The 14,646-nt window shown below is 44.0% G+C and overlaps 1 protein-coding gene across 1 annotated transcript in view; it reads right to left on the bottom strand.

Moving 5' to 3' along the window:
• Positions 1-14,646, bottom strand: part of LOC119951482 (sodium- and chloride-dependent neutral and basic amino acid transporter B(0+)-like) — a 91,789-nt gene that overhangs the window by 34,549 nt on the left and 42,594 nt on the right. The window contains exon 11 of the mRNA XM_038774692.1: positions 76-304. Coding sequence (XP_038630620.1) covers positions 76-304 — 229 coding nt within the window. The remainder of the gene's footprint in view (positions 1-75; positions 305-14,646) is intronic.

Here is a 14,646-nt window from a genome sequence, read left to right as displayed (position 1 = left end):
ATTTTCCAGTAATTTCTCTTTTGGAGACAGGTCAAGTGATGGCTTGATCCATCAACATCCAAACTCACCATTTACCTGAATGTGCAATCTCTGAAACGTGCTTGTCTTGTACATGAGCCATGTGTCCCAGGACGGAGAAGATGGCAAATCCAGCAAGCACACTCGTAGCATAGTTAACAACACAGACAATGATGATGTCTCGGTAACAGTTGTTGTGGAATTTGTTGTAGGATGACAGTGTGATTGAACTGCCAGAACCCAAGGAAAGAGTGAAGAAAATTTGTGTTGCAGCATCTTTCCAGACCTGGTAAATAGAATGGAGAATTCATCAGCACCGGGAGATTTCACTTGAACTCATTCAATAGATAAAACTATATTAACATAGAAACATAGAGAACATCGAAAAAATAGGAGTAAAAGGAGGCCATTGGTGGGCAGCACGGTAGCACAAGTGGAGAGCACTGTGGCTTCACAGTGCCAGGGTCCCAGGTTTGATTCTCCGCTGTGTCACTGTCTGTGCAGAGTCTGCACGTTCTCCCCGTATCTGCATGGGTTTCCTCCGGGTGCTCCGGTTTCCTCCCACAGTCCAACGACGGGCATGTTAGGTGGATTGGGCATGCTAAATTGCCCTTAGTGACCAAAAGGTTTAGGAGGGCTACGGGGATAGGGTGGAAGTGAGGGCTTATGGGGATCGGTACAGACTTGATGGGCCAAATGGCCTCCTTCTGCACTGTATGTTCTATGTTCTATTCTGCCTTTCAAGCTGGCTTTTCCATTCATTATGTGTATGGTTGATCATCCATCTCAATAGCCTAATCCCGCTTTCCCCATATCATTTGATCCCCTTCGCCCTAAGTGCTGTATCGAATTGCTTCTTGAAACCATACAATATTTTGGACTCAACTACGTCCTGTGGTAATGAATTCCTCAGGCTCACCACTCTATGGGTAAAGAAATTTCTCCTCATCTCTTTCCTAAATGGTCTACCCCATATCCTCAGACTAAGACTCGGGTTCTAGACACACTGACCTTCGGGAACATCCACCCTGCATCTACCATGTCCAGTACCGTTAGAATTTTACAGGTTTCTATGAGGTCCCCCCTCATTCTTCTGACATCCAGCAAATACAATCCTAACCGATACAATCTCTCCTCGTCAGTCCTGTCATCCCAGGAATCAGTCTGGTAAACCTTCGCTGCACTCCCTCTGTAGCTAGAGCATCTTTCCTCAGATAAGGAAACCAAAACTTCACACAATATTCCAGGTGTGACCTCAGCAAGGCCCTGTAAAATTGTAGCAAGACATTCCAGTTCCTGTTTTCGAAACCTCTTGCAATGAAGGAAAGCATACCATTTGCCTTCTTTACCATCTGCTGCACCTGCATGCTTACCTTCAGTGACTGGTGTACAAAGACATCCAAGTCTTGGTGCACGTTCCCCTCTCCTAATTTATGGCCATTCATATAATAATCTGCCTTCTGGTTTTTGCCACCAAAGTGGATAACCTCACATTTAACCAAATTATACTGCATCTGCCATCCACTTCCCCACTCACTCAATTTGTCCAAATCACACTGAAGGATCTCTGAATCCTCCTCACAGCTCATCCTGTCACCCAACTTGGTGTCATCTACAAATTTGAGATATGCCATTTTGTTCCCTCATCTACATTATTAATATGTATTGTGAATAACCATGAGGAACAGAGGGCATAATATTACGGGGAGATCGGTCTGCTCACCCCAGAAGAAGCAAAGGTGATGTGGAGCTGATTCCCTCCACAGTAGCCATCCCTACACATGGGAGGAAGTCCTGCCATTGGGAATTGCCAGCCAATCCGATTGGCTAGCAGCTCCATCAGTCCCAGTAGCACCAAGAGCATAATAGTGGGTGCTACTGGAAACAGAAGAATCAGATGGCCCAATGAATGCCGGAGACAGCTAAATTCAGGGCCTTGAGTAGCGAGGTGGGAATGAAGGATGGTGTTTTGAATGAATCATCCTGGTAGGAAGGGGGAGAGATTAGTTTAGGAGGTCAGGCCCTGATCTGCAAAGGGCAGAATCCGACGCTAGAAACATCCTTCCTTCCCACCCTCTGAATAACCCACACTCTGAAAAAAAAGATTGCATTAAAACGGGCTGCATATTCCTGCCCTGTTTCCCACATAACCGTTTTTCCCTATTTTGGGACAAACTATTCACTAAATTATCAAATTAAGGGACAAACGATAAAAACTTTTGAAGGGATACCACGTCAAACAACAACAAATCTCGAAGGATATTTAAAACATCAAACTAAAATGTGATTGAAAGGACGAATAAAGCATCTCCGTCCCTATTGTTCCTGTAATGATATGTATCTGTGTATATAACTAAAGGGTTCATTATAACATCTAGGTGTAACACTACCACTAGAGGGCACCACTCGATCCACCAAAAGTATCAGCTCCCAGAGGATCTTGGTCTGTTTCAACCCAGGAGTATTTAGTAAGCAGTAGTGTATGATAGATAGCTCTCACTAAAGTTAGTATTTATAGTTGTGAATCAGTTAATTTAATCATATTTAATTACTTGATTTCTAGAGATAGTTCTGTAGAGCGTCAAACTCAGATATAATCAATCGTTACTTTAATAAATTAGTTTGCTCAAGTTGAAGGCTCATGGTTTCTTCAGGATCACACCATCAACAGCAACTAGTAACAATACATATTACTAGACCCAGTAACATAACATGGTACCAGGATTGGCTACAGTAAACTACCTAGAATAGAATAGTAAAGTTAGAAAAGAAGAAAAAGAAATTACGTAGCTATTCAGCAACAGAACCATCACTTTTCGAAAAATGTTGATGATTCCCAGCTCGATGGACAGAACACAAGCTCCTCGACATCTCAGGATCACCAGTAACTTAAATGTAAACTGTCATTTGTTTAAACATCAATTTCAGCTTTACTTAGAAGCTTCTGACTCAAATAATGCCGCAGGTGCTCGTAAAATAGTTCTGTTACTAACTATGGCTGGCCCACATGCGATAGAGATCTATAATTCATTTCAATACCCTGCGGGTCAAGACAAAACAAAGTTTGAAGTAATCCTTGAAAAATTTGATAGCCATTGTAAGATTCAAACAAATTAAATATTTGAGCGCTACATATTTAAGAAGAGATTGTAAAGAAAAGATGAATCTTTTAACAGCTTTGTAACAGATCTCAGGCTGCTAGCACAATCCTGTAAATTTTCTGCACTTAATTATTCAATGATTCGTGACCAAATAGTGTTTGGCATTACTGCTGAGCAATTAAGGAAGGATTACTAAGAATTGACTTTAGAAATCACGCGAGAAATGCGTTGGTTCAGCAACAAGAAAAAAATCAGTATCAAGAGTATTTTCTCCGTGAAGAGGGTACGAAAATTCCCCACGAGGCAGTGTGTAAAGGCAGTGATGCAAATTAAGAAGATGCACGTTTCAGATGGCACATGCATTCTAGCCCTGCACATGCGCACTTCGCTCAGAAATGCGAGACGGCCGAAAACCGATCTGCATATGCGCGAAGAAGTATCGTGCATCATGACATCAATGCAATGACGTGTTCAAGGTGTGGAATCTCCCACTCTCAGAAAAAATGCCCTGCCAGAGGAAAACAATGCTCACAATGTCGCAGATTCAATCATTATGCTGCACAGTGCAGATCTGCGGTCACAGTTATATTTTCCAAACCGATTTCAAGGCAGAATAAAGTTCAAAGTGTTCAATCAAAAGAAGAATAGTTAGAACAAGATTTTTCGACAGATTCAGAAAGTTCCTCCCTGGAAAATACATTCTTTGTGTGGATCATTGAAAAATATGAAAACTCCACTGAAGTAACTTCACCTACCAAATCAATGAATTCCATTACTGAATGGAGAACAGTGCTCAAAGTAAATGATTGCCAATCAATTTTAAATAGGACACAGGCGCGTCAGTAACATTGTTATCCAAGCTCGACCTCTCAAGGCTCAAGCAACCTCGAAAAATTCTTTCAGCTGCCTGTAAACTAACAAGACTATAATGGCAATGCTATCTTGTCAATGGGATGGTGCTATTAATAATATTAATCACTTATTGTCACAAGTAGGCTTCAATAAAGTTACTGTGAAAAACCCCTAGTCGCCACATTCCGGCGTCTGTTCGGGGAGACTGGTATGGGAATTCTACCCGTGCTGCTAGCATTGTTCTGCATCACAAGCCAGCTGTTTAGCCCACTGTGATTTAGTTGTTTCCAAAGGGTTATTGAAACAAAACTAAGATTTGAGGTTTTCAAGTCAGATAAATCATCACTCTTAGGTGCACAAGCCCGCAAGGATCTATGCCTCACACCATGCATTTATACTGCAACTTTGCCTCATCCTGATCTATAAAACAATATCCAAAGAGTCCTTGATCAATATCCAGATGTATTCAAAGGCATGGGCACTCTACCATTTAAGTGCAAGATTTTACTTCGATCGGATGCTAAACCTGTAGTACATCAACCAAGGAGAATTCCTGCTCCACTAAGAGAAAGGTTGAAGTTGTAATTAAAAAGGCTACAACAACGAAGTATAATATCAAGAGTCACTGACCGACTGAGTGTGTCAGTTTGATGGTTTGTGTGAAGAAACTGTCAGGTGATCTGCAGATATGTATCGATCTCAAGGATCTCAATAAGAACATCGTGAGGGAATACTATACCATCCTGAAAAGAGAGGAAATCGCCAGCGAAATGGCGAATGCTCGCATCTTTACCAAGTTAGATGCATCGCAAGTTTTCTGGCAAATTCAATTGGAAAACTCAAGCAGTAAACTCTGCACCTTTAATACACCTTTTGGCAGATTTTGCTATAACAGGATGCCTTTCGGAATTATCTCTGCACCTGAAATATTCCACCGCATTATGGAACTGAGCGAATAGACGGTGTTCGTGTCTACGTAGATGACATCAACACCAGATGATCATGTCTCGAGACTGAGACAACACATACACATGAGCATGGCCTCAAGCTGAATCAAACCAAATGTAGTTTTGGCGCTTCTACACTCAAGTTCCTAGCAGACCAAATTTCAGAAAAAGGTGTGCGACTGGACACTGACAAAATTACTGCCATTCAAGGAATGAAAGTCCATGCAGACTAAAAAGCAGTTCTTTGTTTTCTTGGCATTGTCAACTTCCGAGGCAAATTCATCCCTAATTTATCCAACCGAACAACAGCTCTGAGAAACCTGATTGAGAAATCAACCTTGTTTGAATGGACGAAGGATCATTAACAAGAGTGGCTTGACTTGAAATCACAACTCACCACTGCACCGATTTCAACATTCTTCAAGTAAGTAGACAAAAATTTCGACTGATGCAATTCAGAACGGAGTTGGAGCAGTTTTGTTGCAGAAAGACGACAGCTCTTCATGGGTTCCTGTCGCATATGCTTCGAGAGCGATGACACCAACAGAATGTCGCTACGCTCAAATTGAAAAAGAATGTTTGGGTCTACTAACCGGAATATTAAAATTCCATCACTATGTGTATGGACTACCCACTTTCACTGTGGAGAGCGGCCACAGACTATTGGTGTATATTATTCATGAGGATCTCAATGACATGACTCCTCGACTCCAAAGAATTCTAATGGAACTCCGAAGACATGATTTCGACCTCATCTACGCACCTGGAAATGATCTGATAATAGCAGATGCGTTATCACGTTCCATCACTTCACAAAGTGAACCACTGGAATTCGTCCAACATATTGAATCTCAGGTACAGATGTGTGCAGACAACGTTCCAGCATTGGATGAAAAAATTAACTTAATAAGAGAGGAGACTAAAAAGGATGCGTTGCTACAACGTGTCATAGTGTTCCCCTACTAAGATACAACACCTCTTTAGTCCTACCCACCTTTTATGTTCAACACACCCAAACCCCTTCGCTAACCGTCCAAACCCTCTCTGCCCAAGACCCCAGAATTACCTGGTTATGGGACCCCATTGCACCTTTTTCTTTTTCTGGCCAGGACTGATGGATCTACTAGCTAATCAGATGGCCAGCAGGTGCCGAAAACTGATTGTGTAAATGGAGGGTAAAAGATTTAAATCAAAATAGGAAGGGATGTATATCAGGCTGCAATTTGATTTTAACCGCTAATCAGTCAAAGGCCCAAAACACGTCCAGTAACAGCACTTAAAATGAAGCCCAAGACGTGGGTTAGTCCCACAGCTCGGTAGTCAGCTGACTAACTGGAGTTCCATATGGTCAACAGTATCTCCATTCAAAGGTATCTCCAAGTGTCTCCAGTATAAACCCCCAGACTGTAGTGGTGATGTTTGGAATGGCATTAAACAAGAAGACACATGCAATAAATGAACATCTGTAATTATAGGTGACTTTAATCTGCATGTAGATTGGACAATTCAAATTCGTAAAAATTCCAGAGAGGAGTAATTCCTGGAGTGTGGAATTGACTAGAGCACAGACCATCCTTGACTGGGCATTGTGTAACGAGAAAGGAATAATTGGCAATCTCTTTGTGTGAGGCCCCTTGGGGATGAGCTACGGTAATATGATGGAATTCTTCATCAAGATAGAGAGTAACATGGTTGATTCTGAGACTAGGCTCCTGAATCTAAATAAAGGAAATTACGATGGTATGAGGTACCAGTTGATTATGATGGATTAGGAAATGTTACTTAAAGGCGAATAGGCAATGGCAAACATTCAAGGAGTGCATGGGTGAACTGCAACAATTGTTTATTCCTGTCCTGCTCAAAAATAAAATGAGAAAGTTGGCTAAACCATGACTCACAAGGGAAGTTAGAGGTGGTTTTAGATCCAAGGAAGAGCCACGCAGATTTTTCAGAAAAAACAGCAGACCTGAGGATTGGAAGTAGTTTAGAATTCAGCAAAGGAGGACAAAGGGATTGATTAAGAAGGGGAAAATAGAGAAAGAAAGGAAGATTGCGGGGAACGTAAAAAGCTTCTGTTAGCACTGCTCCAACATCCCAGGCAAGTGCACAGTCAATTTCAACCTCATTCATCCTGGACTCACAACACAAGTGAATTAGCCAATAATTCCTCTAAAAATTACCATGTCTTTGGCCCTAGCTGCCCAATAATTACAGTCACCGGGTTTGTGTGTTGAAACACAATTACTGTATATTTATAACAAGATTAATGATGAAAAATGTATGAAATTCAATTGGGTAACAATAAGAGGGTAAAAGATTTAAATCAAAATAGGAAGGGATGTAAATCAGGCTGCAATTTGATTTTAACCACTAATCAGTCAAAGGCCCAAAACACGTCTAGTAACGGCACTTAAAATGAAGCCCAAGGTGTGGGTTAGTCCCGCAGCTCGGTAGTCAGCTGACTAACTGGAGTTACAATAATAATAAACCCCCTTTAACCTTCCCACCCTCTACCTATACACACAAGACAGACAAACACAAAGGGGTGGAAAGGAGTGAAAATAATAATGATGAGGGTCAAAATATGAGAGTCTTTACTGCCAACGGTGGTTTTTCAGCATGCTTTCCTTGCAGCGCGCTCGCTAATTAAAGCCTGGTTTACAGCTGGTAATGGTCTTCTTTGCAGAGTCATTCTTTCAGCAGGTTAGAAAAGGTGGTACTTATTGGCAGCAGGCTTCATTTCTTATCAAGTTGGGCCTTCAGCTCGATGTTCAAATCCAGGCCTATATCTTTCTACATTGAAACTTTATTTCCCCTCAAACCTTGCCTTCAGCTCGAGGTTTGGCTTCAAGCCTTAGCAGTCTCATGATAATGATGCCCAGCCTTGCTGGACAGAGAACCAACCCTCACAGTGGCCTAATGGAGAGGGTTAGTTAGATTCCTCCATCCAGGCTGCAGAATCAGAAGTGAAACCTCTTGACTCTAAAATAATTCTAGGTGGGGGGATCAGATCCAATCACCACCTGTTACTGGGCAGAGCAAAGCCCTTTGGAACAATTAATTGCCCACCAGCCAAATCAATCAAAATGTGTCATCACTGATGTCAGTCATCTAAAACAGCACAGAATTTGGGATCCTTTCGTTTGAATGAAATGCGCAGGCTGCCTTAAAGACACATGGCCACAAATCATCCATGGCTTAAAAATGTAACAGCAAAAATAAAAGAAAGGGGAAATAAAGGACTAAAAAGGGAATAACCAAGAACAAACAGGATGGTCCGTAGCAGTATGTGAAGAGAAAAAGATTGGTGAAGCCAAATGTAGGTCTCTTACCATCAGAAACAGGGAAATTAATAAATCGGGAACAAAGACATATCTGACCAACTAAGTACATACTTCTGATCTATCCACACAAAAGAGGACACAAATAATGTGCCAGAAATGTTGGAGAACACACGATTTAGTGAGAGGAAAGGAAATTAGTATCAGTAGGGAAATTGAAGGGATTGAAGGCTAATAAATCCCCAGGGTCTGATAATCTATATCCCAGAGAACTCACGGAAGTGACCATAGAAACAGTGGATGCCTCTGTGGTCATCCTCCAAGAGTCTATAGACTCTGTAACCGTTTCCAAAGATTGGAGGGCAGTTAATGTGACCCACTATTTAAAAAGGAGGGTAGAGAGAAAACAGTGAATTATAGACCAATCAGTCTGACATTGTTAGTGGAGAAAACTCTAATGTCTATTTTAAAAGATTTAAGAGCAAAGCATTTGGAAAACAATGGAAGAATGAATTTACAAAAGGGAAATCATGCTTGACAAATCAATCGGAATTCAGAGACTGCAACTTGAGTTGATGAGGGGGAGCCAGTAGATCTGGTTTATTTGGACTTTCAGCACGCCTGCCAGACAAAGAATAAAGAGTAGGAATAATTGGGCCTTTTACCAAAAGGCCGAGAGTGACTAGTGCGGTCAGTGCGAGGACCACAATTGTTCATAATGTATATTAATGACTTTGGTGCGGAAACAAAATGTAGAACTCTATCGAAGGGCCTTGTCGTGCCTAACACGATGAGGTTTAAAGGTCCCCTCGTGAGATCCAACGAGATCTCATGAGACGTCACAATCTGGATCTTGGCCTCACTGGGCGGGATCCAGATTTACATATTTAAATAAGCAGTCAGGCTCACTTAAGCATGCTGTCGCCGGATTCTCCCAAGACCCGGGAACTAACGCCCGTGCCTAGGAGATCTCACGATGGCACTATTTAATACTGGTCCACACAAACGTGGACCGTGCATAATGGCACCTGGGGAAGGGGGACTCCCCGGCCATTCCCAGGCCATTCAAGGCCCCTGGGTGATTGGGGTCTAGGCAGGGAGGTACCATGGCATTCCCACTGCTACCTGGGCTCCATGGTACTGCCAGCCTGGCACCTTAGCACTACTACCTGGGAACCAAGGTTTTGCCACACTAGCACTGCCAGTGTGCCCAGGTGATGCTGGAACAGGTACTATCATGGTACCAGCATAGGTGGCAGAAAAGGATTCTGGGAGAAGTCAATTAAGTCACCTCAACTGTACTGTGGGTAGCCGAAGAACTGGTGTCATGGTTAAGCCCAAGACACAACATTAGTATTCCCCTCCCTCCCTCCTCATCTAACCTAAAGAAAAAGCCACCGTTAAGAGGACAAGCAAGGTAAGATTCTTATTCTTATATCTTTCTTAAGTGTACAAGGGCAGAGATGCAAGCTAAGGAAGTGATATGCTCCTCCTGCCAGATGTGGGAGATCGGGTAGCTTTCTACCGTCCCTGACCACTATGTCTGTGGGAAGTGTGACCAACTGCATCTCCTCACAGGCTGCATAGTTTAGTTGGAGCAGCAGCTGTACACATTGTGGAGCATACAGGGGGCAGAGAGTGTGATAGACACTACCTTCAAACATTTAAAACATGCTGCTGTGCAGAGAGACCTGGGTGTGCTCGTACATGAGTCGCAAAAAGTTGGTTTACAGGTGCAACAGGTGATTAAGAAGGCAAATTGAGTTTTGTCCTTCATTGCTAGAGGGATTGAGTTTAAGACTAGGGAGGATATGCTGCAATTGTGTAAGATGTTAGTGAGGCCACACCTGGAGTATTATGTTTAGTTTTGGTCTCCGTACCTGACAAAGGATGTACTGGTGCTGGAGGGTGTGTAGAGGAGATTCAGGCAGGTAGATGGGTGACTGCCAAGAGAGGCAGGCAGGTAAGGTAGATGCCTCCTGTGGTTATTCCCCTCTCAAACCAGGTATACCATTTTGGATATGAAATAATGGTAAAATGAAAATCGCTTATTGTCACAAGTAGGCTTCAAATGAAGTTAGTGAAAAGCCCCTAGTCGCCACATTCCGGCACCTGTTCGGCGAGGCTGGTATGGGAATTGAGCGGTGCTGCTGGCCTGCCTTGGTTTGCTTTCAAATCCAGCGATTTAACCCTGGGCTAAACAAGCCCTATTGTTCAGGGGCTAGCCTCTCAGGGGCTGGCCTCTCAGGGGCTGATACCAGAAGCAACCAGGCCTGTGGCACCACAACTGGTTCTGCTGGAATCGGGCTAAGTTCATGCGAGTGATCGTAACAGGAAGCTTGATAATCAGGGGCACAGGCAGGTGTTTCTGTGGCTACAAATGTCACTTTAAGATGGTGTATTGCCTTCCTGGTGCCAGGATTCTGGATGTCTCTAAATGGCTACAAGGTATCCTAATATAGGAGGGTAAACAGACAGATGTCATTGTCCACATTGCACTAGTAACACAGGTGGGAAGAGGGATAAGTTCCAGCAAAGACAATTCAGGCAGTTAAGTCAGGAGCTAAAAAACAGGACCTCAAGGGTGGTAATCTCAGGATTACCCCTCATGGCATGTGCTAGTGAAGATTGGACCAGCAAGATAGTACAGGTGAACATGTGGCTGAAGAGCTAGTGTAGTGGGGAGGGTTTTAGGTATATGGATCATTGGGTTCTCTCCTGGGGAAGATGGGACCTGTACAAGAAGGAAGGGTTGCCCCTGAACTGGTATGGCACCAACATCCTGGGTGGCAGATTTGCTCGTGCTGTTTGGGAGGGCTTAAACTAGTGTGGCTGGGCTGGGGGGGAGGGGTTGTGAAAAAGGGAGCAGATCACAGCTGTGTTGAGGGAGGGCACATTGGAGGGATCTTGTAGTGAGGCATCATGGGTGGAGCTCAGGAAAAAGAAAGGTGAAATCACAATGTTGGGAGTGTACTATAGACCTCCCAACAGCCCGCAGGAGACAGAAGAGCAGTTGTGTAGTCAGAAACTGAAAATGTGTGAAAAAGCAGCATAGTTGTGATGGATGACTTTAACTTCACCCATATTGACTGGGAATCCCTTACAGCCAGGTCTCGGATGGAGAGAAATTTGTTAGATGTGTCCAGGAGGACAATTTGACACAGTATGTTGACAATCCAACCAGGGAGGGGGCCATACTAAACTTGGTATTGGGAATGAGCCAGGCCAGGTGATTGATGTTTCAGTGGGGGTGCATTTTGGACTCAGCGACCAGAATTCCATAAAATTTAGGGTAGTCATGGATAAGGACAAGAATGCCCCGTGTGTGAGGATGCTGAATTTGGCAAGAGCCAATTATATCCGAATTAGACAGGAACTGGGGAGTGTGGATTGGGAGCACCTATTTGAGGACAAATCCACATCTGACATGTGGGAGGCTTTTAAAGGCCAGTTGACTGAAGTGCAGGACAGGCATGCCCCTGCAAAAGGGGCTGGTTTAGCACAGGGCTAAATCGCTGGCTTTGAAAGCAGACCAAGCAGGCCAGCAGCACGGTTCAATTCCCGTACCAGCCTCCCCGAACAGGCGCCGGAATGTGGTGACTAGGGGCTTTTCACAGTAACTTCATTTGAAGCTTACTTGTGAAAATAAGCGATTTTCATTTTTCATTTTTTTCAAATGAAGGATAGAAATGGCAGGATTTGGGAACCATAGATGACAAAGGAAATTGTAAGCTTATTCAAAAGGAAAAAGCAAGTATATGAGGCATCTAAAAATGGATGAAGCCCTTGAGCAGTGTAGTGAAAGTAGGAATAAACTTAAAGTGGAATTAGGAGGGTTAAAAGGGGTCATGAAATGTCTTTCGCAAACATGGTCAAGGAGAATCCCAAGGTGTTTTATGCATATACTAGGAGCAAGAGGCTAGCAAGAGAAAGAGTAGGCCCACTGAAGGACAATGGACGGAAGTTGTGCGTAGAACCACAAGAAGTGGGTGAAATCCTTAATGATTAATTTGTATCAGTATTCCCCAGGAACATGATGTTGAGGTCAGAGATAGGTGTGTGAACAATCTTGAGAACGTCAATATATCAAAGGAGGAAATGTTGAGTATCCTAAATTGCATTAAGGTAGACAAGTCCCCGGGGCCAGATGGGATCTATCCCAGGTTATTGCAGGAGGCAAGGGAGAAATAGCTGAGGCCTTAACAGATATCCTCACATCCTCTTTGACCACAGGCAAGATTTGAGAGGGCTAGAAAATAGCCAATGTTGTTCCCTTGTTTAAGAAAGGAAGCAGGGATATTCCAGCAAATTATAGGCCAATGAGCCTGACATCAGTGGTGGGGAAGCTTTTGAAAAAGTTACTGTGGGACAGGATATATCACATTTGGAGAAAAATGGACTAGTTAGTGCCAGGCAGCATGGTTTTGTCCGGGGAATGTCATGCCTCACCAACTTAATAGAGATTTTGAAGAGGTGACAAAGAAAATTGATGGGGGAAGGGCTATAGATGTAATTTATATGGACTTTAGTAAGGCATTTGAAAAGGTCCCACATGGCAGACTGGTACAACTGCTAAAACCACATGGGATTCAAGGTGGACTGACGAAATGGATACAGAATTGCCTTGGTTATAGAAGCCAGAGAGTGGCGGTGGAAGGCTGTTTTTCAGAATGGAGATCTGCAGCTAGTGGTGTTCTACAGGGATCAGTGCTGAGACATCTGTTGTTTGTAGTGTATATAAATATTCTGGAGGAAAATGTGGGTAGTCTGATTAGTAAATTTGCAGATGACACGAAGATTTGCAGAATTGCTGATAGTGCCGAGGATTGTCAGAGGATGCAACAGGATAGAGATAGATTGGAGACTTGGGCACAGAAATGGCAGATGGAGTTTAATCCGGACAAATGCGAGGTAATGCATTTTGGAGGATCAAATTTAGGTATGAATTACACTGTAAATTTGGAACATTAACATACAGACGGGTTTGGGTGCGCAGGTGCACAGTTCCCTAAAGGTGGTAACACAGGTGGCCAAGGTGATTAAGAAGGCATATGGCATGCTTGCCTTCTTCAGCCGGGACATTGCGTACTGGAGTTGGGAAATCATGGGCGGGATTCTCTGCCGGCGAGACTCTCCGTTTTGCCAGTGCCCAGGGTTTTCCCGGCGGCATGGGGCTGCCCCACAATAGGAAACCCTATTGACCGGCCAGCGTAATGGAGAATCCCGCCGGCGGGGCGGGGCAGAAATGTGGCGTGGCGAGGAGGAGAATCCAGCCCCATGTTGCAGCTATATAACACCTGAGTTAGGCCGCATTTGGAGTATTGCATGCATACTGGTCACCACATTATCAGAAGGACTTGGAAGTTTTGGAGAGAGTGCAAAGAAGGTTCACCAGCATGTTGCCTGGTCTGAAGGGTGTTGGCTATGAGGAGAGGTTGAATAAATAGGATTGTTTTCACTTTAAAGATGGAGGCTGAGGAGAGACCTGTTAGAGGTCTACAAAATTATGAGAGGCATAGACAGGGTGGATAGTCAGAGGCTTTTTCCAAAGGTGGCAGTGTCACTGGAAGGTGGAAGTGGAAGGGGACACAGGCTCAATGTGAAAGATGGAAAGTTTAAGGGAGATGTGTGGGGTAGGTTTTCACACAGAGAGTGGTGGGTGCCTGGAATGCACAGCCAGAGGATGTGGTTGAAGGAAGCACATTACCAACATTTAAGAGGCATCTGGATGGGTACATGAATAGGGACAAAATAGAGGGATACAGACCAAGTAAGGGCAGAAAGTTTGTTTTAGTTAGGGCATCATGAGACTCACATGCTTGGAGGGCCGAAGGGCCTGTTCCTGTGCTATATTTTTCTTTGTTCTTTGCAGCCAGGCTGCCAGCGCCAAGGTGCCCGGGTGCCAAGTTGCTCGAGCTGGGAATCGGATCTGGGAGTGCCTTGCCCTTGGAAGGTGGTGTGAGGAGTGCTTGAGGACCCCATGAGATGTAGGTTGGGTGTTGGGGGGTTTAGAGGCTGCGATGGGATGGGTGATGGGGTGAGGGGGCCGGTGGTGTCAAGAGATCTAAGCAGCAATTCAAATGGCTCTCCAATCTCTTCCTGCACTGACGAGCTAAGGTCATCAGTGCAGGAAATGAAGGTTAATACAGCCTTTGCATTAGCTGAGGCCTTTGATAACGGGCTCATTCTCAGTGCTGCATGCACCGATAAACACCACACTAAACACATCCAAAACAGCACACTGTTTATTTCTTGTTAAATCGCGGCAGTAACATCTTCAAATTTGCAGATGACAAAACTGGAGAGGGCAGCGGAGCATACCACTGGCATGGGCAACGGCAGTCGATGGTACTCCTGGAGCATGGACAGGCTCCAGGGCCAGAGATCCCACATTGCCGGGCACCAACAGGGTCAGGCATGCGGGGATGGAGGGGGGGACATGCTGGG

This window comes from Scyliorhinus canicula, chromosome 17 (genome assembly GCF_902713615.1).
Source record: "Scyliorhinus canicula chromosome 17, sScyCan1.1, whole genome shotgun sequence".
In the NCBI taxonomy this organism is placed as follows: Eukaryota; Metazoa; Chordata; class Chondrichthyes; order Carcharhiniformes; family Scyliorhinidae; genus Scyliorhinus; species Scyliorhinus canicula.
This window is presented reverse-complemented; position numbering and strand designations above follow the sequence as displayed.